At 38.1% G+C, this 27,399-nt stretch overlaps 1 protein-coding gene across 3 annotated transcripts in view; it reads right to left on the bottom strand.

Moving 5' to 3' along the window:
* Window positions 1–316: 316 nt before the first annotated feature.
* The window catches only part of LOC141580350 (putative ATP-dependent DNA helicase HFM1), a 113,228-nt gene continuing 86,145 nt past the window's right edge, over window positions 317–27,399 (bottom strand). For 2 of the 3 annotated variants that reach the window (XM_074381444.1, XM_074381445.1), the window contains 5 exons: window positions 27,130–27,232; window positions 26,871–27,022; window positions 25,947–26,005; window positions 6,927–7,205; window positions 317–6,576 (listed from right to left, as the gene is read on the bottom strand). In XM_074381444.1, coding sequence (XP_074237545.1) covers window positions 7,099–7,205; window positions 25,947–26,005; window positions 26,871–27,022; window positions 27,130–27,232 — 421 coding nt within the window. In that variant the 3' untranslated portion in view covers window positions 317–6,576; window positions 6,927–7,098. Of the gene's footprint in view, window positions 6,577–6,926; window positions 7,206–9,300; window positions 26,006–26,870; window positions 27,023–27,129; window positions 27,233–27,399 lie in introns of those variants that run through there. The other variant, XM_074381446.1, reaches the window with a different exon arrangement.

Below are 27,399 nucleotides of genomic sequence, written 5' to 3'. Positions count from 1 at the left end.
GAGAGAAATTAACTCATGAAAGGGCTGGTTTCTTCCCACACTTACAAATCTTCATTAGCCTTCATTTCTCAAAAAGCCTGAAAATATATAGGAACAAAGAAGTGAAGTGAGTTTATGCTGAAAAGAAAAAAGCAAAGCCAGATCTTCTGCTGTAGGGTCTCCCTGGTTTGTGGTCATAGTTCTGTCTTGGATTATCACACAGTTTGGGAAAGTCAGTTCAACCCAACTAAAATAATACGAAGGTAGCTCTGTGTCATGAGTCCAAAAACATGGTATTAGTTTCTGTTATTGCTGTAACAAATTACTTACCATAAACTTAGCAGCTTTAAATAGCACACATTTATTATCTTACAATGCAAATTTATATTTTGGTGGCCAGAAGTCCAAAAAATCAGTGTCCCTGAGTGAAAATGAAGGCTGGTGCTTGATTTCAAAATCCCAGGACTGCATCCTTCCTGTAACTTAGGGCCCTTCTTCCATTTTCGAGGCCAGCGATGTAGCATCTTCAAATCTGACTCCCTCTTTCATTCTCTCTCTGACCTCTGCTCCATCGTCACATCTCCTTCTCTGACTCTCCTGCCTCCCTCCTTGGGATTACATTGACAACCTTTGGGATTACATTGAGCCCGTTCAGATAATCCAGGATAATCTCATCTCAAGATCCTTAATTTCACATGTGCACAGTCCCTTTTGCCGTTGAAGGTAACATATTTATGGAATTTCTGAAATTAGAATGTGTGGACATCTTCAGGATCCATTATTTTGTCTACCATGGGTGTGGATTATACGTTTTTTCCACAGTCATAGGACCCAGATATTATCAGACCCAGTTTACATTTTTCAGTCAAGACTTCTAATGGGACAAGTTGGCATTCAGAGAAGCTGAAGTTAATCAAATAAAAAGCAGGAATCAGCATGCACTTTATCACATCACCAAGAGAATCAAAACAGTATGATAGTAAATTTGACTTCTTATCATGTTGAATTCTTCTCTCAGTGGTACGTTATCAGAAAGAGGCAGTATTGTTATAATGTAATTTATATAGTGCCTTCCCCTGAGTGATGAACAGAATATTCCCTTAGCATCCTCAGAGAATTAGTCTCTATCTCTTTTTATCCCCGCTCAGGCACTCCAGCAATATAATATCCAGCAATATAATATCTGTGTGCAAGAAATAAACCAGAGTCACTAAATTTAAGGAGGTTCATTTAAAGAAACTCATTTGAAAATGCTCTTCTTTGGGTATGATAGAGCTGCTGACCCACATTAGATTAATGAGGTCAGTTAGCCTTTACATAGTAATTACCACTCAGGTAGCTTTGAATAATATTCTTTTAATGCATGTGCCTTGAAAAGAGATTTTCAATTTAAATTCATGCCACATAGTAGCATTAAGAAAATATGCACCTAGCAATTCTTTCTGCAATGTGGCTTTGGGTATAGCAATGATATTGGGTAGATAAAGCTTAAAGACTTTGCCTTGATTAGTTGATTATTCACATTCGCACGTTGTTAAAAGCTACATGGGTGTTTTCCATTTGGAGAGGCTGTTGGTAACCCAGAATGCCAAGCATCATTGAGAGTAACGCCCTTTCTTCCTCTAACCTGTCAATATCAATTCCCACATTTTAGATTCATACCGGTCCCAGTACCTAACCATGGACTCCTACCAGCCATCAGGACTATTTGAAGTTTTTCACCGTGTGCTTCTCTCCAACAACATCCCTATATTTTATCTTAATAAGGACAATAGCTATCACTGATATTTGCTAGGTTCTAGGCATTTCTCATTCATCACTCCTAATTGTTACATTATTATTCCAATAGTTAACTTACTAACAAATATCTGTTGAGATATTTTCTCTAAATACTAGATAGAGTCAAGCGAGTATCCTTATCTTTATGAAATAGTTGACGAAAGTGAGACTTAGGGGAATTAAGTGGCTAGCCCAAGGCCCTGCAGTGCATGGGTATAGGCAAAGCTCAGAGTCTGCCAGGCTCAACAGCGTGGCTCAGCCCACCCCACCAAGCCGCTCCAGCTGTGGCACCGGAACTGCTGTCTGATTTGGTTGCTATGTTTGAAAACCCATTCAACTATTTAGGGAATAGGGTTATCACTGATATCAGAACCATCAAGGAATATTAGGATTTTTTTTTTAGAAATGAGGCTGGGAAGTAGAAAACACAATTTCTCAGAGCACAGGTCCCACTATTAGTAATGAAAGGCTTTAATTTTTTTTTTTTTTTTTTTTTTTTGAGATGGGGTTTTTCTCTGTTGCCCAGATTGGAGTGCAGTGGTGCAATCTTGGCTCACTGCAACCTGCACTTCCTAGGTTTAAGTGGTTCTCCTGCCTCAGCCTCCAGCGTAGCTAGGATTACAGGCGTGCCGCTGGGATTACAGGTGTGCCACCACGCTAAATTTTTTGTATTTTAGTAGAGATGGGGTTGCACCATGTTGGCCAGGCTGGTCTCGAACTCCTGACCTCAAGTGATCCACCCACCTCAGTCTCCCAAAGTGCTTAGATTACAGGCATGAGCCACCACACCCAGCAAAAGGCTTTAATTTATTTTTAACTTCAGGATTCTGATGCACATACAAAACAGCACAAGAAAGCTGATGTGCTACTGAAGTGAATACATACAAATGAGAGCCAGTTCTCGGTGTGTCCCTTCTGCTTTCTCTCAGTCCCTGATGCTAAACTGTAAGTTGTTCACTGACATTAGAGTGTTTCATAGTCTTTCATCTCACGTGACACTGAACAGAAAAAACTCTGAGTAAATTTGGGCTATGGCTGAGAGCTGGACATTTGGATGGTCTGGAATATGGAGATAATTTGTTTGTTTGTTTGTTTCTTTTTCTGTTTTTTTTTTTTTCAAGGTTTAAAGTCTCATATTGGGAATATAAAAATGGTACATTTCTGGAGAGCAATTTGATAACATGTTTCAATATTTTTTTCTTGACAGTGTCTCACTGTGTCACATAGGCTGGAGTGCAGTGTAGCAATCATGGCTCACCACAGCCTCAATCTCCCAGACTCAAGTGATTGTCCCACCTCAGCCTCCCAAGCAGCTAGGGTACAGGGATGCACCACCAAGCCCTGCCAATTTTGGTATTTTTTGTAGAGATGGAGTTGTACCACATTGCCCAGGCTGGTATTGAACTCCTAGGCTCAAGCGATCTGCCTGCCTCAGCCTCCCAAAGTGCGGGGATTACAGGTGTGAGCCACTGTGCCCAGCTTGTTTCACTAATTTAAATGTGATTTTCTAACAAAAAGCAAATAGACAAAGCTGTAGGTATAAGAATGCTTGGTTATAATATTGGTTATAAAAAGCAAATAGATAAAGCTGTAGGTACAAGCATGCTTGGTTATAACTTTGGTTATAACCAAAAACTGCAAATAATCTAAATATATATCAATAAGGTAGTCATTAAATAAGTTGTGCACATCCATGAATGTACTACATCAATAATTATATATAAATACATTTATATTGTATTTTTAAAAATAAAGATTGTAAAACAGATTATAATCCTACTTTAAAGTGTGTTTGTATTATCTGGATGGCCATATGTCAAAACATGTTAACTGTGATCATCACCAAGTATTGGGATTGAGGATGATTTTAACTTCTTTGTACATTTCTTTATTATCTGAAATTTCTTCTTTTATTTTCTTTTATCTCCATTTCCCATGTAGATCACCCAACACCTCCTCCCCCTATCACACACACACATTATTGTAATGTATTCATATAAATCTTTTACTTTGTATGTATTTCTACAAAGTATATTTTTGTATTTTGTGTAGGTATTTAGATTTACTTAGATAGTATGATATCCTGTTCCTTACATTTTTACATAACACTATAATTTTTAGATCTATGTTGCTATGTGTATACCTAGTCTACTGCATACAACTGCAAAGTTGTTTTATAATACAGGTATTATGAACTCTAAACAGGTGCTACCTTCACAATTAGATAAAAATAAAGTAAAGCTATTTTTATTGTGGGGAAAAAAGAAAGAAAACTACACTTCTTCAAACCTAAAAGCATACATAAAGTTGCAAATTATTGCACATAATTTTGTCAATGGAATTATCCAAATGAAGAAATATTCATTACACTGGAGATTTTGTTTTACCAAGCATCTCTACATTTAAAAAGTATTTGGATACATGGAACTCTTTTCTATAAATATAGAAAATTCAAAGAAGAGAGAATATTTATTTCTATGTAGACTCTAAAATGCTTGACTTAATTTAGAAGGCAAAAATTTTAAAAGACAAAGTTATTTTGAAAGCTAAAAGAAGTGAAAGAAATTATTACAGTGTGTTCTCACTATATATTAAAAATGAAATTAAAATCATTTAAAATAAAAGAAATATGACATTGTAATACAAACAGAAATTAAGGAAAATCCCAAAAGGATAGGAAACAGTTGATGGACAGCACAGGAATATGAAAAGACAGAGGAAGCAATAAAGCCTATTGGGAAAAACTGAAATTTATATATTGAAAGTTCATAATTTTTAACATAAAAATCTAATAATAACTGCTAATCCCTTACCGTTCTTTAAACTTTAATTTAAGGATAAAAATAGAACTTCAAGAGTAACTTTATTCAGTCATATTTTTTATAACAAAGATATCAAATACTCTCAGTAAAGATTTGTGTTTAACTTTCAAACTTTTCTTCAAAACAATTATCATATTCCTAGGTGAGAAGTATGAAAGAAAATTGCATATGACTATATACTATGAGGGGAAATGGCAAGATGAGAGTCGTATTTCAAAGCAGATGTTACTAAAGTATTATAAGTCAAGTAAAGGTCAGAAAAAGCTTTCTTCTCTTTCTTATTTAGGCTAGTTTTTACTAGTTGAGAAGGTTTCTAATACAGCATTAGAAGAGAAAACCAAATTACTCTTACTAAGAGTATTTTGTTGAAAACCTGGCCTCCTTTTTCTACCACGTTCCTGAATATTGGGTTTCAGAATGAAGTAATTAACCTAGGAAAAATAAATAGTTTTCAGGGACCCAGAGCCAGGTCAGAAAAACAAATTAAAGTACAGAAGCTTAAGTGTGAAAACAACACATAAAATAGTGATTTGGGAGTCCAGGGCCAAATGGGAAGCACTGAGGGGAAAGGCCCAGCACAATGACCAGATTATCTAGGGAAACGGTCACAGCAGTCTTGATTTCTCTGGAAACTCGAGTTAAACAGAAGCTAAGACTATAGGATGTGTCTTGAGTAAGAGGCCTCTTGAATTTACTTTAGACTCTAACACAAAAACACTAAAGATTAGGAAAATCATGGATTTTTATGAGTTGATGTAACTTTAAAGATGCAGTCAGCATTTCATTCATTTTTAGGCATAATGGCATAATGGTTATGCTAAAGATTCTTGTATCTCACAAAGTTCAAACTTTGTAAACTTTGGCAATTTATTTAGCTTCCTCACCTCATAGGATTATTAATAGGATTAAACAAAATAGGCCTTCTAAATGGCTTAGGACAAGTTCTGGCACATAGCATGCATTTAGTTAATGTTAGATAGTGCTGGTAGAATTACCATTTGAACATCTATCTGCCTGGGACTGATATCTGAATTGATATACCAATTAAAATTGTTATACTGTAATGTTTTAGATATATCATATTGAATCTAAAGAAGACTTTATTTACTAAGATATGAAACTTGCACAGATCTATCACTATTGACAATAGAAGGTAGACATCTTAGTCCACGAACTCAAGTATACAAGAAATGTTGTTTTAATTTCTATTTCAGGCCCCCATCACACTAGATGCTGGAAAAGTAATCTCAGTCAACTCAAGGTTCGCTCTCCCAAACCCAATTACACTGGGATTACATGTATGTTCTGGGGGCTATCATCTGTTGTTAGTTATCAATATCTGACCATCCTACTATCTGCTGAGACGTATGTTCTGGTTGCCAGTCCACAAAGCTGACAGTTGTGTCCTCCTTGGATTGGACACTAGTTTCTGTCACTTTTGGGAGAGTGATAAAATTAATGAGACACTAAAAGTCCCTACCCCAACCGTCTACTGGCCCCTGGCTTACGGGAAATGATCTACTGCTCCTCCAACCATTATGCTGGGCCACAAAGGTAGTCTGTGAGGCTATTTGAGTCCCCCTACGTAAATCTAATATATCATGCTGCCATCTTTACTTTATTGTTCCTGGGCTAGCATAGGGTAAACTCTGGGGGTGAACTCTAGCATAGAGTGAACATAGGGTGAACTGCAGATTAAATAGAAAAAAAGTGATGTTCCTTCCATTCTTGACTTCCCCAAAATTATGCAGAGGAAGATGTTCTGTTATCCCTTAAAGTTATACCCCACTCACCTTCAGAATGAATCCAAGAGAAAGCTGGGCACAGGTCCTTCTCCAAGTACCCAGCATCCAGGCTCTTTTCTTTTCCTCTGAGTTATCTCCTTTTCTACAAGTATAGAGAATCTTTTATCTTGGGGACAGGAAAAACTGGCTGTCACTTGTCAGTTGTTTTTCTACTTTTTTTTTTTTTTTGTCTCAAGGCTGGATCTTGGCTTCTAAAATTAAAAAAAAATAAAGATTTGAAAACTCTTCCAAAAGGAATGTCTAGTTCATAGTCTAGCTGCCTCAATGAGTAAAGTCATAGGGGAAAAAATAAACAAAACAAACAAAAATACTGATTAATATCTCAAAATACATCAAAATAGGGAAGGGTATCTGTTTTTTCCTTTTTATCTAAAACTACATTTTAAATACATATAAGTAAAATACTTCGGTTTTCAAAAATAAATAGTCTTCCAATTAAAATATTTTATTTTAGTTAAAAACATGAATTTCTTCATATATTATTGAAAAGTGCTGGATTTTATAATTTCCTTTCAGCCCAAATTACAAATATCAACTATACCTGTTACATGCGTGCAGATGGTTCTAACATCAGCTTGCCAGAGGAGGATTTCTCAGTGTTTTCAGTTCCTATCCTTGCCTTTTTATCTCCTTCTATCATCTCTGGTTGATCTGTTCCTCAGTGACTTCTTGTTATTCTCCAAATTTACTCCATCCTCTTTTTATAATCTACATTACAAAAGAATGTGTAGCTTTCCTTTATGTAAAATTTGATCATGTCTGCATGTTCTCTCCTTAAGAAGTTCAGACACAATAAATCTTCTGAGGAGTCTAGAGGAAACTTGAAAATAGCAACATTTGGTAATATAATTTGATGGTGGTAATATTAATTTTTAAAGCTCTTGATAATTTCAAAGACCCATACATTTACATGGCATTTTGATCACTGTTACCTAGGTCATCAGTGAGCCCCCGTGAAATACAATATAGTCATACTCATCTTTCTAGGACTTCTTCATGATAGAATGGGTAACAGAGACCAGCTCTTCAATCACCATTAAGTAAAAGAACAATAAGATAGTTGGCTGTTTTCAAACAGTAATGCATATTAAGACCATTCTGCTTTGCCACATACCATACACTATATGTCCACTATATAACAAAAGTATAAGTGTAGCAACAATTATGGGTAAAAATGTGTTTAGAATTGAATTATTTTAAGTTCATAGCAGAAAAGGGCTCCTTAACACGTTTAAGGAAGAAGACAGTGAATTACATTTTATATTTCTGAAAAAAAGATGTTTTTAAAAAGATAGCATGGAGGTATAACCTTCAACATTAGGAATTGAAGTAGGTAAAGCAATAAACCAACCTGGGTTCCAGTTCTGGTTCTACAAGTTACTTGTTGAGAAACTATGGGCAAGGCATTTAATATTCTGGGGGGGCTGTTTTTCCTTTTATAAGTTTAAATTTAGAAATAGAATCTCTAAGGTTCTTTCATTGTACCAATTATTTCCCTTGTTTAAAAATAGATAAGAACAAAAATTACAGAAATTTTAAAAAATGCAGAGTAAATCAGTTATGTAAAAAATTGTGGTAAAACCATTTTAGCTTTAAAACTATTTTTCTAGTTTCTAAATGGTAAAAGGTTTAAGTTTCCAAACTGATGAACATAGAAACTTAAAAAAAGAAAAGACTTTATTATGTATGTAATTTCTAAAGAATTGAAGCCATCTACTGTCATAAGGAGGTACTTCAGGCAAAATGCTGTCGGCTTAATTTTAATTCCTTTTTAAAGTACAAATTTTATAGCTATAACACGTAATATACAATGCAGGTTTATGCATATTTTTCTAAATCTTTAGAATATTATCAGCATTTTTTGTTTGTTTCCATTTTGTTTTGCTAAAGCGTGTAGGAATTTTTAAGGCATATGTTAGTTTATGAAAAGGTTTCCAAATTGAAACAAAGATTATCTTTTGAATTATCTGCTTTTATTATGTTAATTAAAACAAAACTTTATATAGAGTGTCTAAGTGCCTCTCAAGCTACATAAAAAAAAAAAATACCCAGTTGATGCATGGGAATTATAAAGATAATTTACAAAGTTGGTGAAGGAAACAACCTATACTGAAAGGCAATTAAACAAGAGCTATATTACATTACATTTAAAATAGGAAATATATGCGCAGAAAACCAAGTAATTATCATTACTCTTATTTGTCTCCTGGAATGAATTCTCCTAAAATTCGGATAGTGCCTCCTTTCCTTTCCTTTCCAACTTAAACAAGTTCTTCTTACATTTTGATATGTGTCATCACCTGGGGATCTTGTTAAAATGCAGATTCTTACTCAGAAAGCCTGAGGTGTGGCCTGAGATGCTAAGCTTCTAACCAGCTCCCAGGGGTTTCCCATGTTACTAGTCTTCAGATTGAGTGGCAAGGCCCTTAACTATGGGCAGCCAGGAGTTGAAATGACAAAAGATAAGAAGTGCCAGGATTTTCCTTTCAGTTTTATTCTACTACTTACTCAAAACCCCAACTGAAATTCTTAGCTTACTTACTTAGCTTAATTCTTAGCTTACTTTTCCATGCTTTCACTTTCTCCTCACTGGTGCCTACTCTATTCCCACAAAAGAAAAGTTCTTAAATACACACACCTGTTACTATCTAGCATGCCATAGGTAATACTATCCACATGACCCATAGGCCAAGGGTCCTCAAAGACTGGTTCCCTACTGTGCTTGATGAGAATGTTTCCTAGAAATAGCATCATGGTAAAGAGACTCTGAATGAAATGATTCTACTAAGGGGTAAATTGTGCCATAACTTAGGACAGTGAATAATCCTGCAATCATTTCAACTTGGCTTTAGAATGTATTATAATAGAATTTGCAGGAGGTTTATGTACTAATTACATTTTTTAAGGTAAATAAAATATATTTGTATGCTCTGACCATACACCAACTAACAGTGTTAGTGAGGAGGAGATAAGGAGAGGGGAGTCTGCTTGAAAGCACGAGAAAGTATATATAGGACAGTAGTCTGGGATAAATTGTTTTTACCCGTAATACATCTGTGGAAAGTCAAGATTTCATCTGTTAAGTTCCTACGCAACTCAATGCAACCAAAATAATACAAATGGACCTTGTATTATTTTTCCCCTTCTCAATGGATTAAAGTGCCATTAAGGATGTTTTGGGGGTACAAACATCTACCATGTATTGAACACATACTATGTATCTACATATAAACTAAGAAATCTCTATTCAGTGGCTTTGTAAGTTCTCACTATGAATCTATGTGCTAGGTGCCATTATGCCAATAAGAAAATACAACCTAGAGGAACTTTTTAATTGGGAAATCTTTTGAAAAAACTTAACCCAACAGAGAGGTTTGTGAAAAGCTCCATTGTATGGTTTATCCTACATTAATAAATAAATCCAATATATGTAAAACAACATATGAATAGGAAAACTTATGGTTATTATTCATTTCATGAAAAAAATAGCCAGTGATTGGACTTAAATGGTTAGTATATGTAACAGGGTTTTGTTTTTTTTTTTTTTTAGTTACATATATTTAACGTACACATAATTTTCCAGGTAAACACTTGCAAAAAGTTTGGCATGTCTACAATAACGCTGTTAATTTTCTATTCATTTTGATTATTTAGGAGATTGTCTTAGTCTGTTTTCTGTTGCTGTATTAGAATGCCTGTGGCTGGGTAATTTATAAAGAAAAGAGGTTTATTTTAGCTAATGATTCTGGAGGCTGGGCAGTCCAAGATCAGGTAACCACATCTGGCTGGCTGGCTTCTGATAAGGGCCTCATGCTTCATCATAAAATGCCAAAGAAGCAGAAGGGGAAGCAGGCAAGTGCAAGGAGACCAAACATGAGAAGCAGCCTCACTTTATATAACCACCTGGCCTTGCAGTAACTAACTAGTCCCACAGAGTTAGAACTCACTCCTTTGAGAATGGCATTAATTCCTCTTAACAACCTAATCACCTATCTTTTCCATGCTTTTACTTCCTGCTCAACACCACCACATTGGGAACCAAACCTCAACAAGAGTTTTGGGGGTAAGAAACCACAGCATTCTGCCCCTCAGTCCCCAAACTCATGTCCTTCTTACCATGCAAAATACAATCATCCCATCCCCCAAATCCCCAAAATCTTAACTTGTCCTGTACCAACTTAAAAGCCCAAAGCCCGAAGTCTCATCTGGGAAACTGAAATCAAAACAAGTTATCTACTTCCAAGACATAACGGTGGGACAGGCATTGGGTATACACTGCTATTCCAAAAGGGTGAAACAGGCAAGAAGGGAATAACAGGCCCAAAACAAGTTCAAAACGCAGCAGGGTAGACATTAAGTTTTAAAGTTGGAGAATAATCTCCCTAAACTCCATGCACACTAGGGTTGGAGGTACAGCCCCCAAGACATCAGACAGCGCTGCCCCTGTGGCTTTGCTGGTGCAGTCCACATGGCTGCTCTCATGGTTGGAGTCTGGTGCCTGTAGCTTTCCCAGGCAGGCATTACCCTCTGCCAGTGACTCTACAATTCTGGGGTCTCAAAGGTGGCCCAGCCCCTGTGGCTCTACTAAGCATTACCCTAGTAAGAGAATTCAGCAGTGGTTGCACCCTGTGACAAATCACTACCTGGGCTCCTAAGCTTTTCAATCACCCTCAGATAAAGTGGAAGAAGCCACACCTCCACAGTCCCTACATTCTGCACATGGAACTGCCAAGGCTTACAGCTTGCATCTTCTGCAGTTTGAGCATGAGCCACATCTGGGCCTGTTTGAACCATGCTGTGGTGCTGCCAAGGTTTACAGTTTGTACCATTTGGAGCAACAGATTGAGCTGTACCTGAGGTCAGTTAAGCCACAGCTGGCTGAGGAGTGCTGTTCCAGAATGCAGAGAGCAGAGAGACCCTAGGGCTCAAAATAGCAAGCCCTTGCTGCCCTCAATATCCTAACATTCTCAGACTGTGAGGGGAAAAGCAGCTTCAAAGATCTCTGAAATGCCTTCAGGGTCTTTCTCCCATTGTCCTGATGATTAGTACCAGGTTCCCTTCCAGTCATATTAATCTCTTTAGCAAACAGTCTTTGGGTGTTGCTGTGATGTATTCTATATTTTATTATTACTTTATTATGTATCTTGACTTCTCTACCAGAATATAAACTAAGCTCCACAAGAAAGTGTTTTCATCCTTTACAGTACCAAGTTCAGTGTTTTTCACTTAGCATATCACAGTAAGTCATGCTGAATTAAATTGCTATTTCTTTAGTGTCAACATCTACTTATGTAAAATGAGCAGACTCTAGTGCACCAATTTTTCATTTTAATGGTGTTTAAGAACCTTTAAAGGTTGTTGCATGATTGATTCAGATGCACAAACACACCAATTATAAAGAGGACTAAAATAAAGGGACTGATTGCCCTTATTTTTCAACACAGGGACAAAGATTTAGTTTTGTTCTAAGATTTTTTTTTTTTTTTGAGATGGAGTCTCGCTCTGTCACCCAGGCTGGCGTATGGTGGCATGATCTCGGCTCACTGCAACCTCTGCCTCCCGGGTTCAAGCGATTCTCCTGCCTCAGCCTCCTGAGTAGCTAGGATTACAGGTACACACCACCATATCCAGCTAATTTTTGTATTTTTAATAGAGACGGGATTTCATCATGTTGGTCAGGCTGACCTTGAACTCCTGACCTTGTGATCTGCCCGCCTTGGCCTCCCAAAGTGCTGGGATTACAGGCATGAGCCACCGTGCCTGGCCTAGTTCTAAGCTTTTTATCTAAGTTTAATTCATATGATGCCTCATAAATGTTTACCAATAATAACAATAACAATTTCATGTGGAAGTTTCTCCTCTTTACTTCTCTTATCTCCAAACTTTTTATGCTTAAAGAAAAAAATACTGATAGGGGTTGTCCCACATGACTCAACAGAAGCAGGTAGTGTATGCCACTCTCATGAAGAGAAATGGAATAGGCAAATAAATACAGCACCATCAACGGAAACATCCAAGTACATGCATTGGAACTCATCAAGGAAACAATTTGATGCATGGGGAATGGAGAAAAGCAAGGCAGGATGATTGCCCACCCAGGAGTGACATGGAGCCAGGAGAGCCTCCCTGGCCCAGGGAAGTGGTGAGTGAGTGACTCCTGGTACCCACACTTCTCCCACAAATCTTTGCAACCCTCGGGTCAGGAGATTCTCTCATGAATCCACTCCACCAGAGCTTGAGGGATAAACCTTAGTTTACAGCATACCACAGGCACTATATGGAACAAATACCTGCTTATCTCCTTGATAAGCCCTCTATCCCCTGCTCCTCAACAAGCAGAGCCCCAGGCTCATGCCAGCAGTGCAGCTATCCCACCCCACTGGCTGAACACTCCAGTCACAGTAGCTCTACATTTCTTGGAGGCAGAGCCCCCAAGGGCAACTCAAAGCCACTCCGACATTGCCTGTGCAGTGGTACTACCCCTGCTACTCTCAAGACTAATGAAGACCCCTAAGTGACTTATCCACACCTCCAACAAGCTGCAGTCAACTGAAGGAGAAGAGGCCAGTCTGTCTCCTATGTCCCACCCACATCCTCTTCTCATCACCAGGTAGGGAACCCTTGACTTGGGCCCACAGCACAGAACCCCACAACCCAAAACCATCCTGGGCTGATTGCACTGAGCAGTTGCTGACCTGCATCTCTCTGGGGGTGGAGCCCACAGGAAACAAGCAAAAGATCCTTGGTCACAACCACTATGGAGGTCCCTTTCTTGCTACTTCCAAGTTGAGGAGGAATCATAAACCCTGAGATTACTCCAGAGCTGTGGTGGGCAGCCTGGCAGAGGGGCCAAGCCACAATCTACAGCCAGTATTCAAGTGGAAGAGGAACCCACACTTTCAGAGCATTGAAGGGGAGCACAGCTGTAACTGTGGAAATATAAGGAAGCCACATAACTGAGCAAGAGACTACCTACCAACTGACTACGAGATTACACCCCAAAGCTTCAACACCAAAAATACCTTGCTAACATACCCACTGTGAAACCAAGACAAGAAGTCACCTACAAATAAAGACCCTGCACAAAGCCTTGGCCCTGTGAAAACATCTAGAAAACAGATCTACTGACCATACTGGATCTACACCACAGTTAAAGAAACACCCACACACAGAGTTGAGAAAGAAGCAATGCAAGAATTCTAGCAACTCAAACTCAGAGTACCTATGTCCTTCAAATGATCACACTTATTCTCCAACAAGGATTCTTAAGCAGGGTGAGTTGGCTGAAATGACAGAAATAGAATTCAGAATGTAGACAGGAATGAAGATCACTGAGATTCAGGAGAATGGCAAAACCCAATCAAAGGAAACTAAGAATCACTATAAAAGGATACAGAAACTGACAGATGAAATAGCTCATATAAAAAAAGAATGTAACTGATCTGATAGAACTGAAGAACACCACACAAGAATTTCACAATGCAATCACAAATAATAACAGCAGAAAAGACCAAGCTGAAGAAAGAATCTCAGAACTTGAAGACTGGCTTTCTGAAATAAGACAGTCACACAAGGCTGGGCATGGTGGCTCATACCTGTAATCCCAGCACTTTAAAAGGACGAGGTGGGCGGATCACCAGAGGTCGGGAGTTTGAGACCAGCCTAACCAACATGGAGAAACCCCATCTCTACTATAAAGTACAAAATTAGGGGGAAGATCCAAGATGGCCGTTTAGGAAGAGCTCAGGATTGCAGCTCCCAGTGAAAGCGCAGAGGGTGACTGGACGTGGCATTTCCAGACAGATTTTTATTGCCCACAGACCAGAAGATTCACAGGCAGAGGAACCCCACGGGTCGCCAGTGCAGCTGTTTTGCCCGGTGTGGCTGCTTTGCCGGCACCCCAGCTTGGCAGTTCTCCATACAAAATACACTACTCTGGGTGCCCTTTTAGCTGGCAATCGAATCCCTGGGAAGTCATCCTTTCATCTGATTAAAAAGAGGACTGAACAGGGACCCAGGCCAGGAGATTCCTGTGTAAAAAAAGTGCCATGAATCTCAGTGCCGCTGCTTAAGCTGGAACCACATGAGAAATCACACAGATCCCGACACCTTTTCAACAGGCGCCTGGAACACCTGGGAGAGAGTGGACTGTTCAACAACAACAACAAAAAGGCTATGAGGCAGGGAGTCAGGTGATCAGGCTCAGCTGGTCCCACTGCCACAAAAGAACAGCAATCAGAAACTCTCTGGATTGAGACTTTCACAGGAAGCGCAGCCAAAGCCGGGACGGTCCAGCTCTGTGGTGGAGAACTGCCTCCACCACTACAGAGGCAGCCTGCCATTGCCAAGGCAACCTGCCATTGCAGAGAGAGTCCACCAGTACAGAGGTGGGCCACCACTGCCGAGGCAGTTCTAACCACACCCATATAAACAGGACTGCAGGGAAGTTCACACAGCAGCTGGGCGGAGCCGACAGCAGCTCAGTAAAGCCTCTGCAGGCAGAGAGTGACTACGCTGCCTCCTTCCTGGGCAAGGCAGCCTTGGAAAAAAAAAAAAAAAAAAAAAAAAAGGCAGCAGCACAACGGAAACTCATAAAGAAAGCCCTAACTCCCTGGGACAGAGCACCTGGGAACAAAAAGCGGTTTATGAGTTCTGCTGCAGCAGAGCTAAACGTACCTGCCCAGCAGCTCTGAATGAACAATGGAGCTCACAGCTCAGCACTTGAGCTCCTATAAAGGACAGACCGCCTCCTCAAGCAGCTCCCTGACCTTTGTATATCTAGAGTCACCTCATAAAGGAAAGCTCAGACTGACATTTGGCGGGTACCCTTATGGGACAAAGTTAGCAGAAGAAGAAACTGGTAGCAACCCTTACTGTTCCGCAGCTGCTGCAGGCGATCCCCAGGCAAGCAGGGCCTGGAGTGGACCTCAGCAGTCCTACAGCAGAGGGGCCAGACTGTTAGAAGGAAAACTAAGGAACAAAAATAACTTCATCATCAACAAACAGAACATCCACTCAGAGACCCAATCTGAAAGCCAGCAACTACAAAGACAACGGGTGGATAAATCCACAAAGATGGGAAGAAACCAGTGCAAAAAGGATGAAAACACTCGAAACCAGAATACCTCTCCTCCTACAAGGGATCACAACTCTGCACCAGCAAGGGAACAAGGCTGGATGGAGAGTGAGTGTGATGAAATGACAGAATCAGGCTTCAAAAGGTGGGTAATAAGAAACTTCTGTGAGCTAAAAGAACATGTTCTAAACCAATGCAAAGAAACTTTAAGAACCTTGAAAAAAGATTTGATGAAATGCTAATGAGAAAGGGCAACTTAGAAAGGAATATAAGTGAATTGATAGAGCTGAAAAACACAACACGAGAACTTTGCAAAGCATGCAAAAGTTTCAACAGCCCAATTGACCAAGCAGAAGAAAGGATATCAGAGGTTGAAGATCAACTCAATGAAATAAAATGAGAAGGCAAGATTAGAGAAAAAAGGGTACAAAGGAATGAACAAAGTCTCCAAGAAATGCGGGACTATGTGAAAAGAACTAATCTACGCTTGATAGGTGGACCTGAATGTGACTAAGAGAATGAAGCCAAGCTGGAAAATACTCTTCAGGAAATCATCCAGGAAAACTTCCCCAACCTAGCAAGGCAGGCCAATATTCAAGTTCAGGAAATAGAACACCATACAGATATTCCTCAAGAAGAGCAACCCCAAGGCACATAATCATCAGATTCACCAGGGTTGAAATGAAGGAGAAAATGCTAAGGGCAGCCAGAGAGAAAGGTCGGGTTACCCACAAAGGGAAGCCCATCAGACTCACAGCAGATCTCTCAGCAGAAACCCTACAAGCCAGAAGAGAGTGGGGGCCAATATTCAACATCCTTAGAGAAAAGAACTTTCAACCCAGAATTTCATATCCAGCCAAACTAAGCTTCCTAAGAGAAGGAAAAATAAAATCCTTGGCGAACAAGCAAGTACTCAGAGATTTCATCACCACCAGGCCTGCTTTACAAGAGCTCCTGAAAGCAGCTCTACACATAGAAGAGAACAACCAGTACCAGTCACTTCAAAAACATACCAAATGGTAAAGAGTATCAACAAAATGAAGAATCTCCATCAACTAATGGGCAAACCAGCAAGCTAGCATCAAAATGGCAGTATCAAATTCACATGTAACAATATTAACCCTAAATGTAAATGGACTAAATGCCCCAGCCAAAAGACACAGACTGGCAGATTGGATAAAAAGCCAAAACCCATCGGTGTGCTGTATCCAGGAAACCCATCTCACATGCAAGGATACACAAAGCCTCAAAATAAAGGGATGGAGGAAGATTTACCAAGCAAATGGAGAGTAAAAAAAAGCAGGAGTTGCAATTCTCATCTCTGATAAAACAGACTTGAAAGCAACAAAGATCAAGAGATAAAGAAGGAAATTACATAATGGTAAAAGGATCAATGCAATAGGAAGAGTTAACGATCCTAAATATATACGCACCCAATACAGGAGCAGCCAGATACATAAGGCAAGTTCTTAATGACTTACAAAGAGATGTAGACTCCCACACAATAATACTGGGAGACTTCAACGACCCCTTTGTCAATATTAGACAGATCAACCAGAAAGAAAATTAACAAGGATATCCAGGACTTGAACTCAGACCTGGACCAAGCAAACCTAATAGACATTTACAGGACTCTCCACCCCAAATCCACAGAATATACATTCTTCTCAGCACATCACACCTACTCTAAAATTGACCACATAATTGGAAGTAAATCACTCCTCAGCAAATGCAAAAGAACAGAAATCATAACAAACAGTCTCTCAGACCACAGTGAAATCAGGTTAGAGCTCTGAATTCAAAAACTAACTCAGAACCACACAGCTTCATGGAAACTGAACAACATGCTCTTGAATGTTGACTGGACAAACAACGAAATGAAGGCAGAAATAAAGATGTTCTTCAAAACCAACGAGAATGAAGACACAACATACCAGAATCTCTGGGACACATTTAAAGCAGTCTCTAGAGGAAAATATACACCAATAAGTGCCCACATGAGAAGCAAGGAGAGATCTAAAATTTATACCCTGTCATCAAAATTGAAAGAGCTAGAGAAGCAAGATAAAAAAAAAAACTCAAAACCTAGCAGAAGACAAGAAATAACTAAGATCAGAGCAGAACTGAAGGAGATAGAGACACACACAAAAAAACCCTTCAAAAATCAATAAAACTGGAAGCATTCCCTTTGAAATCTGGCACTAGACAAGGATGCCCTCTCTCACCACAGCTATTCAATATAGTACTGGAAGTTCTAGCCGAGCAATCAGGCAAGAAAAAGAAATAAAGGGTATTCAAATAGGAAAGGAGGGAGTCAAATTGTCTATATTTGCAGACGACATGATTGTATATCTAGAAGACCCCATCGTCTCAGCCCAGAATCTCCTGAAACTGATAAGCAACTTCTGCAGTCTCAGGATACAAAATCAATGTGCAAAAATCACAAGCATTCCTATACACCAATAACAGACTTAAAGAGAGCCAAATCAAGAACGAACTGCCATTCACAATTGCCACAAAGAGAATAAAATACCTAGGAATACAACTAACAAGGAAGGTAAAGGACCTCTTCAAGGAGAACTACAAACCACTGCTCAAGGAAATAAGAGAGAGGACACAAACAGATGGAGAAACATTCCATGTTCACGGTTAGGAAGAACCAATATCGTGAAAATGGCCATACTGCCCAAAGTAATTTACAGATTCAACGCTATCCCCATCAAGCTACCGAGGACCTTCTTCACAGAACTGGAAAAAAACACCTTAAACTTCATATGGAACCAAAAGAGAGCCCGCGTAGCCAAGTCAATTCTAAGCAAAAAGAACAAAGTGGGAGGCATCACACTACCGGACTTCAAACTATACTACAAGGATACAGTAACCAAAACAGCATGGTACTGTTACCAAAACAGAGATATAGACCAATGGAACAGAACAGAGGTCTCGGAGGCAACACAACAGATCTACAACCATCCGATCTTTGACAAACCTGACAAAAACAAGCAATGGGGAAAGGATTCCGTTTAATAAACGATGTTGGGAAAACTGGCTAGCCATGTGCGGAAAGCAGAAACTGGATCCCTTCTTGACACCTTACACTAAAATTAACTCCAGGTGGATTAAAGACTTAAACATAAGACCTAACACCATAAAAACCCTAGAAGAAAATCTAGGCAAAACGATTCAGGACATAGGCGTAGGCAAGGACTTCATGACCAAAACACCAAAAGCATTGGCAACAAAAGCCAAAATAGACAAATGGGACCTAATCAAACTCCACAGCTTTTCCATGGCAAAAGAAACAGTCATTAGAGTGAAACCGCAGCCAACAGAATGGGAAAATTTTTTTGCAGTTTACCCATCTGACAAAGGGCTGATATCCAGAATTTACAAAGAGATAAAACAGATTTACAAGAAAAAAACAAGCTCATTCAAAAGTGGGCAAAGGATATGAACAGACACTTTACAAAAGAAGACATACATGAAGCCAACAAACATATGAAAAAATGCTCATCATCACTGGTCATTAGAGAAATGCAAATCAAAACTACATTGAGATACCATCTCATGCCAGTTAGGATGGCGATCATTAAAAAATCTGGAGGCAACAGATGCTGGAGAGGATGTGCAGAAATAGGAACACTTTTACACTGTTGGTGGGAGTGTAAATTAGTTCAACCATTGGGGAAGACAGTGTGGCGATTCCTCAAGGACCTAGAAATAGAAATCCCATTTGACCCAGCAATCCCATTACTGGGTATACATCCAAAGGATTATAAATCATTCTACTATAAGGACACGTGCACACGAAATGTTCACTGCAGCACAGTTTACAATAGCAAAGACCTGGAACCAACCCAAATGCCCATCGATGATAGACTGGACAGGGAAAATGTGGCACATATACACCATGGAATATTACGCAGCCATCAAAAACGATGAGTTCGTGTCCTTTGTAGGGACATGGATGAACCTGGAAACCATCATTCTCAGCAAACTGACACAAGAGCAGAAAATCAAACACCGCATGTTCTCACTCATAGGCGGATGTTAAACAATGAGAACACATGGACACAGGGAGGGGAGCACTACACACTGGGGTCTGTTGGGGGGAAACAGGGGAGGGAAAATGGGAGGTTGGGAGTTGTGGAGAGTTAGCATGGGGAAAAATGCCAGATATAGGTGATGGGGAGGAAGGCAGCAAATCACACTGTCACGTGTGTACCTATGCAACAATCTTGCATGTTCTTCACATGTACCCCCAAATCTAAAATGCAATTTAAAAAAATACAAAATTAGCTGGATGTGGTGGCATACATCTGTAATTCCCAGTACTTGGGAGGCTGAGGCAGGAGAATCTCTTGAACCTGGGAGGCAGATGTTGCAGTGAGCCAAGATCACACCATTGCACTCCAGCCTGGGCAACGAGAGTGAAACTCCATTTCGAAAAGGAAACAAAACAAAACAAAAAGTCAGAAAAAATAAAGAAAAAAGTATGAAAAGGAATGAACAAGACTGCTAAGAAATATGAGACTATGAAAAGAGGCCAAATCTACAAATCATTGGCATCTCTCAAAGGGACAGGGAGAAAGCAAATGACTGGAAAATATATTTCAGGATATCATCCTTGAAAATTCCCCAACCTTGCTAGAGAAGCCAACAATCAAATTCAGGGAATACAGAGAATTCCTGCAAGATTCTGCACAAGAAAATAATCCCCAAGACACATAATCATCAGACTTACCAAGGTCAAAATGAAACAAAGAATGTCAAAGACAGCCAGAGAGAAAGGGCAAACCACCTAAAAGGGAAAATCTTCAGAGTAACAGCAGACCACTCAGCTGAAACCCTACAGGCCAGAGGAGATTGGGGGCCTATATTCAACATTCTTTGTTTTTGTTTTATTTTTGAGATTGAGTGTCACTCTTGTTACCCAGGCTGGCATGGAATGGCTTGATCTCGGCTCACTACAGACTCTGCCTCCCAGGTTCAAGTAGCTGGGATTACAGGCATGCACCTCCCAGCCTCCCAAGTAGCTGGGATTACAGGCATGTGCCACCACATCTGCTAATTTTGTATTTTTAGTAGAGACAGGGTTTCTCTATGTTGGTCAGGCTGGTCTCGAACTCTTGACCTCAGGTGATCTGCCCACCTTATCCTCCCAAAGTGCTGGGATTACAGGCATGAACCAGTGTGCCTGGCCCCTCAATGTTCTTAAAGAAAAAAATCTTCAACTAAGGATTTCATATCCAGCCAAACTAAGCTTCCTAAGCAAAGGTGAAATAAAAATCTTTTCAAATAAGCAAATGCTGAAGGAGTTCATTACCAGCAGACCTACCTTATAAGAGATCTTGAAAGAAGCACTATATATGGAAAGGAAAAACCATTACCAGCCAATACAAAAACACACCTAAGTACACAGACTAGTGTGACATTATAAAGCCACCACACAAACAGGCTGGCATCATAACCAGCTAACAATACAATTACAGGATTAAATTCACATGTATCAACACTAATGTTTAGTGTAAATAGGCTAAATGCCCCCATTTAAAAGGCAAAGAGTCTGGGCATGGTGGCTCATGCCTGTAATCCCAACATTTTGAGAGGCTGAGGTGGCAGATCACTAAGGCCAAGAGTTTGAGACCAGCTTGGTCAACACAGTGAAGCCCCACCTCTACTAAAAATACTAACAATTAGCCGGGCATGGTGGCACATGCCTGTAATCCTAGCTACTTGAGAACCTGAGGCATAAGAATCGCTTACAACTGGGAGGTGGGGGTTGCAGTAAGCTGAGATTGTGCCACTGTACTCCAGCCTGCGCAACAGAGTGAGACTATGTCTCAAACAAACAAACAAACAAACAAGGGCAGAGTGGCAAGCTCGATAAAAAAGCAAGACCTAATGGTATGCTGTCTTGAAGAGACCCATCTCTCACACAGTGACACCCACAGGTTCAAAAGAAAGGGATGGAGGAAAATCACCATGCTAATAAAAATAAGAAAAAAAGCAGAGGTTATAACCCTAATTTCAGACAAAACATACTTTAAATCAACAAAGATTTAAAGAGACAAAGAAGGGCATTACATAATGGTAAAGGGTTCAATCCAACAAGAAGACCTAACTATTCTAAATAAATATGCACCCAACACAGGAGCACCCAGATTCAAAAAGCATGTTCTTAGAGACCTACAAAGAGACTTAAGTCTCCCACACAATAACAGTGGGAAACTTCAACACTCCACTGACAGTATTAGACAGATCAGCAAGGCAGAAAATTAACAAAGATATTCAGGACCTGAACTCAACATTGGACCAAATAGATCTAATAAATCTCTACAGAACTTTCCACCCCAAAACAACAGACTGTACATTCTTTTCATTGCCACATGGCACATACTCTAAAACTGACCACACAATTGGATATAAAACGATCCTCAGCAAATGCAAAAGAAAATCATACAAAACAGATTCTTGGACTAAAGTGCAATAAAAATAGAAGTCAAGACTAAAATAATCGCTCAAAACTATGTAATTACATGGGAATTAAATCACCTGCTCCTGAATGACTTTTGGGTAAATAATGAAATTAAGGCAGAAGTTAAGAAGTTCTTTGAAACTAATGAGAACAAAGATAAAAATAGAAGAATCTCTGGGACACAGTTAAGGCTATGTTAAGAGAGAAATATATAGCACTAAATGCCTACATTAATAAGTTAGATCTAAAATTAACAACCTAACATCATAACTGAAAAAAATTAGAAAAGCAAGAACAAACTAAAAACCATTCAAAAGATCAATGAACCTAGGAGTTGGTTATTTAAAAAATTAATAAGATAGTCTGCTAGCTAGACTAATAAAGAAAAAAGAGAGAAAATTCAAATAAATATAATTGGAAATTACAAAGGGGATGGTACCACTGACTCAACAGAAATAAAAATAACCATCAGAAACTACTATGAACACCACTATGTATACAAACTAGAAAACCTCGAAGAGATGGATAAATCCCTGGACACATACACCCTCTCAAGACTGAACTAGGAAGAAATTAATTCCCTGAATAGACCAGTAATGAGCTCTAAAACTCAATCAGTAATAAAAAGCCTACCAACCAAAAAAATCCCAGGACCACACAGATTCACAGCCAAATTCTACCAGATGTACAAAGAGGAGCAGGTACCATTCCTACTGAAACTATTCCAAAAAATCGAGGAAGAGGGACTCCTCCTCAACTCATTCTATGAAGCCAGTATCATCCTGATGCCAAATCCTGGCAGAGATAACAAAAAAAAAAAAAAAAGGAAACTTCAGGCCAATATCCATGATGAACATTGACGCCAAAATCCTCAACAAAATACTTGCAAACCAAATCCAGCAACACATCAAAAAGTTGGTATACCATGATCAAGTAGGCTTCATTCCTGGATGCAAGGCTGGTTCAACATACACAAATCAATAAATGTGATTCATCACATAAGCAGACTAAGGACAAAAACCACAATATTTTTCTCAATAAATCAAGAAAACACTTTTGATAAAATTCAATATTCATTCATGTTAAAAAAAAAAAAAAAAAAAAACCTCTCAACAAACCAGGTACTGAAGGAATATACCTCAAAATATTAAGAGCCATCTATAACAAACCCACAGCCAACATCAATGAATGAGGAAAAGCTGGAAGCATTTCCTTTGAAAACCAGCACAAGATAAGGGTGCCCTCTCTCTCCACTCCTATTCAACGTAGTATTGGAAGTCCTGGCCAGAGCAATCAGGCAAGAGAAAGAAATAAAGGGCATCCAAATAAGAAGAGAGAAAGTTTAACTATCCCTGTTGGCAGATTACCTGATCCTATATCTAGAAAACGCCATAGTCTTGGCCCAAAAGCCCCTTCAGCTGATAAACAACTTCAGCAAAGTTATCAGCAAAAATCTACAACAATAACTAGCATTTCTATGCACCAACAACAGCCAAGTCAAGGGCCAAATCAGGAACATAATCCCATTCACAACGGCTACAAAAAGAATAAAATATCTAGGAATACAGCTAACCAAATAGGTAAAAGATATCTACAAAGAGAATTACAAAACACTGTTCAAAGAAATCAGAAATGACACAAACAAATGGAAAAACACTCCATCCTCAGGGATAAGAATAATCAACATCATTAAAATGGCCATACTGCCCAAAGCAATTTATGCATTCAATAATACTTCTATCAAACTATGAATGACTTTCTTCAGAAAAAACTATCTGAAAATTCATATGGAACCAAAAAAAGAGCCCAAATAGCCAAGGCAATCCTAAGCAAAAAGAACAAAGCTGGAAGTATCACATTACCCAACTAAACTGTACTTACGGCAACAAAAACTGAAACAGCATGGTATGGGTACAAAAACAGACATACAGACCAATGGAACAGAATAGGGAGCCCAGAAATAAGGCTGCACACCTACAACCGTCTGCTCTTTCACAAAGCTGTCAAAAACAAACAATGAGGAAAGGACTCCCTCTCCAGTCAATAAACGGTGCTGGGATAACTGTCAAGCTGTATGCAGAAGACTGAAACTGGCCCCCTTTCTTACATCATATATAAAAATCAATTCGAGATGGATTAAAGACTTAAATGTAAATCGTGAAAATATAAAAACCCTGGAATACAACCTAGGCAATTTGGGACACAGGAATGGGCAAAGGTTTCATGACAATGATGCCAAAAGCAATATCAACAAAAGGAAAATCTGACAAATGGGATCTAATTAAACTTTAAAACTTCTGCACAGCAAAAGAAATTATCAACAGTGAAAAAACAACCTACAAAATGGGGAAAAATTGTAAACTATGCATCTGACAAAGGTCCAATATCCAGCATCTTAAGGAACTTAGATTTACAAGAAAAAAAAAAACATTAAAACATGGGCAAAGGACATGAACAAACATGTTTCAAAAGGACACATACATGAGGCCAATAAGCATATGAAACAAAAGCTCAATATTACTGATCATTAGAGAAATGCAAATCAAAACCACAATGAGATACCATCTCACACCAGTAAGAATGGCTGTTATTAAAAAGTTAAAAAATAATAGATGCTGGCAAGGTTGCAGACAAAAGGGAACATATACACTGTTAGTGGGAGTGTAAATTAGTTCAACTATTGTGGAAAGCAGTGTGGTGATTCCTTAAAGAGCTAAAAACAGAACCACGATTTGACTCAGCCATTTCATCACAGAATATATATATAGCCAAAGGAATAAAAATTATTCTACCATAAAGATACATGCACACTTATGGTCATCACAGCACTATTCACAATAACAAAGACATGGAATCCACCTAAATGCCTATCAGTGGTAGACTGGATAAAGAACATATTTTACATATACACCATGCTTTACATATGTGGCCATAAAAAAGAAGAAGATCATGTCTTTTGCGGGAACATGGATGGAGCTGGAAGCCTTAGCAAATTAACAAAAGAACAGAAAACCAAATACTCCACGTTCTCACTTAGTAGCTAAATGATGAGAACTCATGGACACAAAGAAGTAAACAACACACATTGGGGCCTACCTAAGGGTGGGCGGTGAAAGGAGGAAGAAGATCAGGAAAAATAACTATTGGGTACTAGGCCTAGTACCTGGGTCATGAAATAATCGGTACAACAAATCCCCATGATATGAATTTATCTATATAACAAAGCTGCACAGATAACCTTGAACCTAAAATAAAAGTTTTTTTAAAAAGGAAAAAATACTTTCTAGAAGTTCTTAAGTGGCTTTAACTTCTCATGGTTCCTATAAATAAATTTGATAATAAACATTGCTTAGGGTACCTATATAATACTTATCAATAATGAATTTGAAATATAATTCATTGGAAAAAATATAAAATATCTTTTTAGTACAGTAAAAGTCTACCTAACAGTTTTAGAATTCACAACATTGAAAAACAAGCTAAATGAAAAACACAATCTATACTGATTAATGTTTCATTTATTTTTGCTCAAAGTTAGATAAGAGTAGGTTCAAATAGCCATTGGATTCTTAAAAATCTTTAGTAAAACAAAATACATGGGAATAATATTAGTGATTAATCCATACAATAAGCAGATTCATTAAATTAGCATTATTTTGCTTTCATAGAAGATTTTTCTTCTTGTTAAGAAAACATAAAAATAAAATTTTACATTGTTCTTGTCAAAATCCAATTAACAACCAAATAATTATTTCTAAGTACAACTTAATAACGGGCTTACTGAAACAAAGCCACTGTAAAGCAGCTTTTTGAGAAGTTACAAAATAGGAAAATAAATTAGTCCATATATTTTGTTACAAAAAGTGAACAAAGCTAATCAATTTCAGGAGAAAACAATCTGAACAATTAAGAACTACTTTTTAAAAATAAAAAGCATGCTTTGTGATTAGGTGTCTTTATTCTTTCTCTTACTAATAAAAAAAGTATTTGTTTGTTTTAGAAAATACCATCAAATATTCCCAGTAAAGACTTCATTTCATCAGTTTCATCATCAGGATGATACCTACTGGGAGAGAGAAGCAAAAGTAAAAATAACTATTTTTGTAAAACAACTTTAAACAATAAATAATGTAAATACAGTAAAATAAACTTGAAGATTGCTGTGAAGTCAGTGTATCAAACTTCAGTATGCATAACTTTGTAGAAGTGTGTTGGAGAAAATTAGACTTCATAAACTGCAAATGGTAGGAACTGTAAAGTTATTTCTTTGAACATATTGAAAAGTTATGTCATTTAATAAAATTGTGAATAGCCTGGTCCAAGGGAAGTGGTGTTTACAACTAATGATCATAACCAGTTACAGATTTCTTTGTATCTTCTGCACTCCCACTACTTCACTTGATTAGTCTTAAACAAATAAAAACAAAACAGTGTGAACAGGTCCCAAATGTTTTGACTCTTCAAGGAGAGAGAAACTGCAATGGAGTTTCCTTTTCTAAAATGGCCAGCAGTAGGGGAACCGATGAGATTTAATCTGACATTTTCATTGAACCTGTTGATTGTGAGATAACTGGTTGGCTAAAATACAACTTCGACTTTTGAAAAATTAGCTGATCTCAACTGGATTTCTCAAGTGACTTTACACTTTACAAAATTAACATTCTGTATTCAAATCAATAAAAGTAAGTTTATCAATTCAATACAATGTTTGAATAAACAGCATCAAACATGGGGTTTCAAAAACAGATATATGATGTGTGAAACATCTTTAGGAGCTTAGCTCGCTAAGGCTTGAAAATTTTCATGTTTCTTAATAAATAAAATGTTTAGGCTCTGATCTTTAAAATGAACCAAGGATAAGGGAATGTTGAATTTCTTTGTGAAAAAAATTTTATTGATATAATCTTAAAGTGTCTTTAAAAGGTTCTTACTTGAAATCAACTTCCTTTTTACATTCACTATTTCTAATAAAAAAATCCACTTTTTTATAATTTGAAGAATTTGGTTTTTTTTCAGAGCAAGTAAAGCATAGCCTCTCAATCTCTGGTGATAGATTTTGTTGTTTTCTTTCTTGAAAATGTACCTATATTTGAGATAAGAAATAACAATCACTGAAAGTTTAAGCATTTGGGCAAAATTTAGAAGAATAACAAAGAAGTGCTTCTTCTTACAATAGCTGCGTTTCCGTACCTTCATACCTTGTTGAGGTAATTTTGTCATGGAGGATGCACTGAACTTGGGCATAGCAGAATTTGATAAAGAAATATCTGACATCTCGTGTGATGAAACAAAACTAAAAATTAAAATTAATTATTTGTAAAATATGACAAACAAGGAAAACAAACCATTTTAATTTGGATCATAATGATTTTGGGAAATATGCAAAGTTTATCACAAAATGTAATGCACTATTTCTAATACTCATGGAGAACTTGGAATATTTCCTTTCCTTTAGACCAA

The sequence above is a fragment of the Saimiri boliviensis genome, chromosome 11 (genome assembly GCF_048565385.1).
Source record: "Saimiri boliviensis isolate mSaiBol1 chromosome 11, mSaiBol1.pri, whole genome shotgun sequence".
Classification (NCBI taxonomy): domain Eukaryota; kingdom Metazoa; phylum Chordata; class Mammalia; order Primates; family Cebidae; genus Saimiri; species Saimiri boliviensis.
The sequence above is the reverse complement of the archived record's forward strand: the minus strand, read 5'-3'. Positions and strand labels throughout refer to the sequence as shown.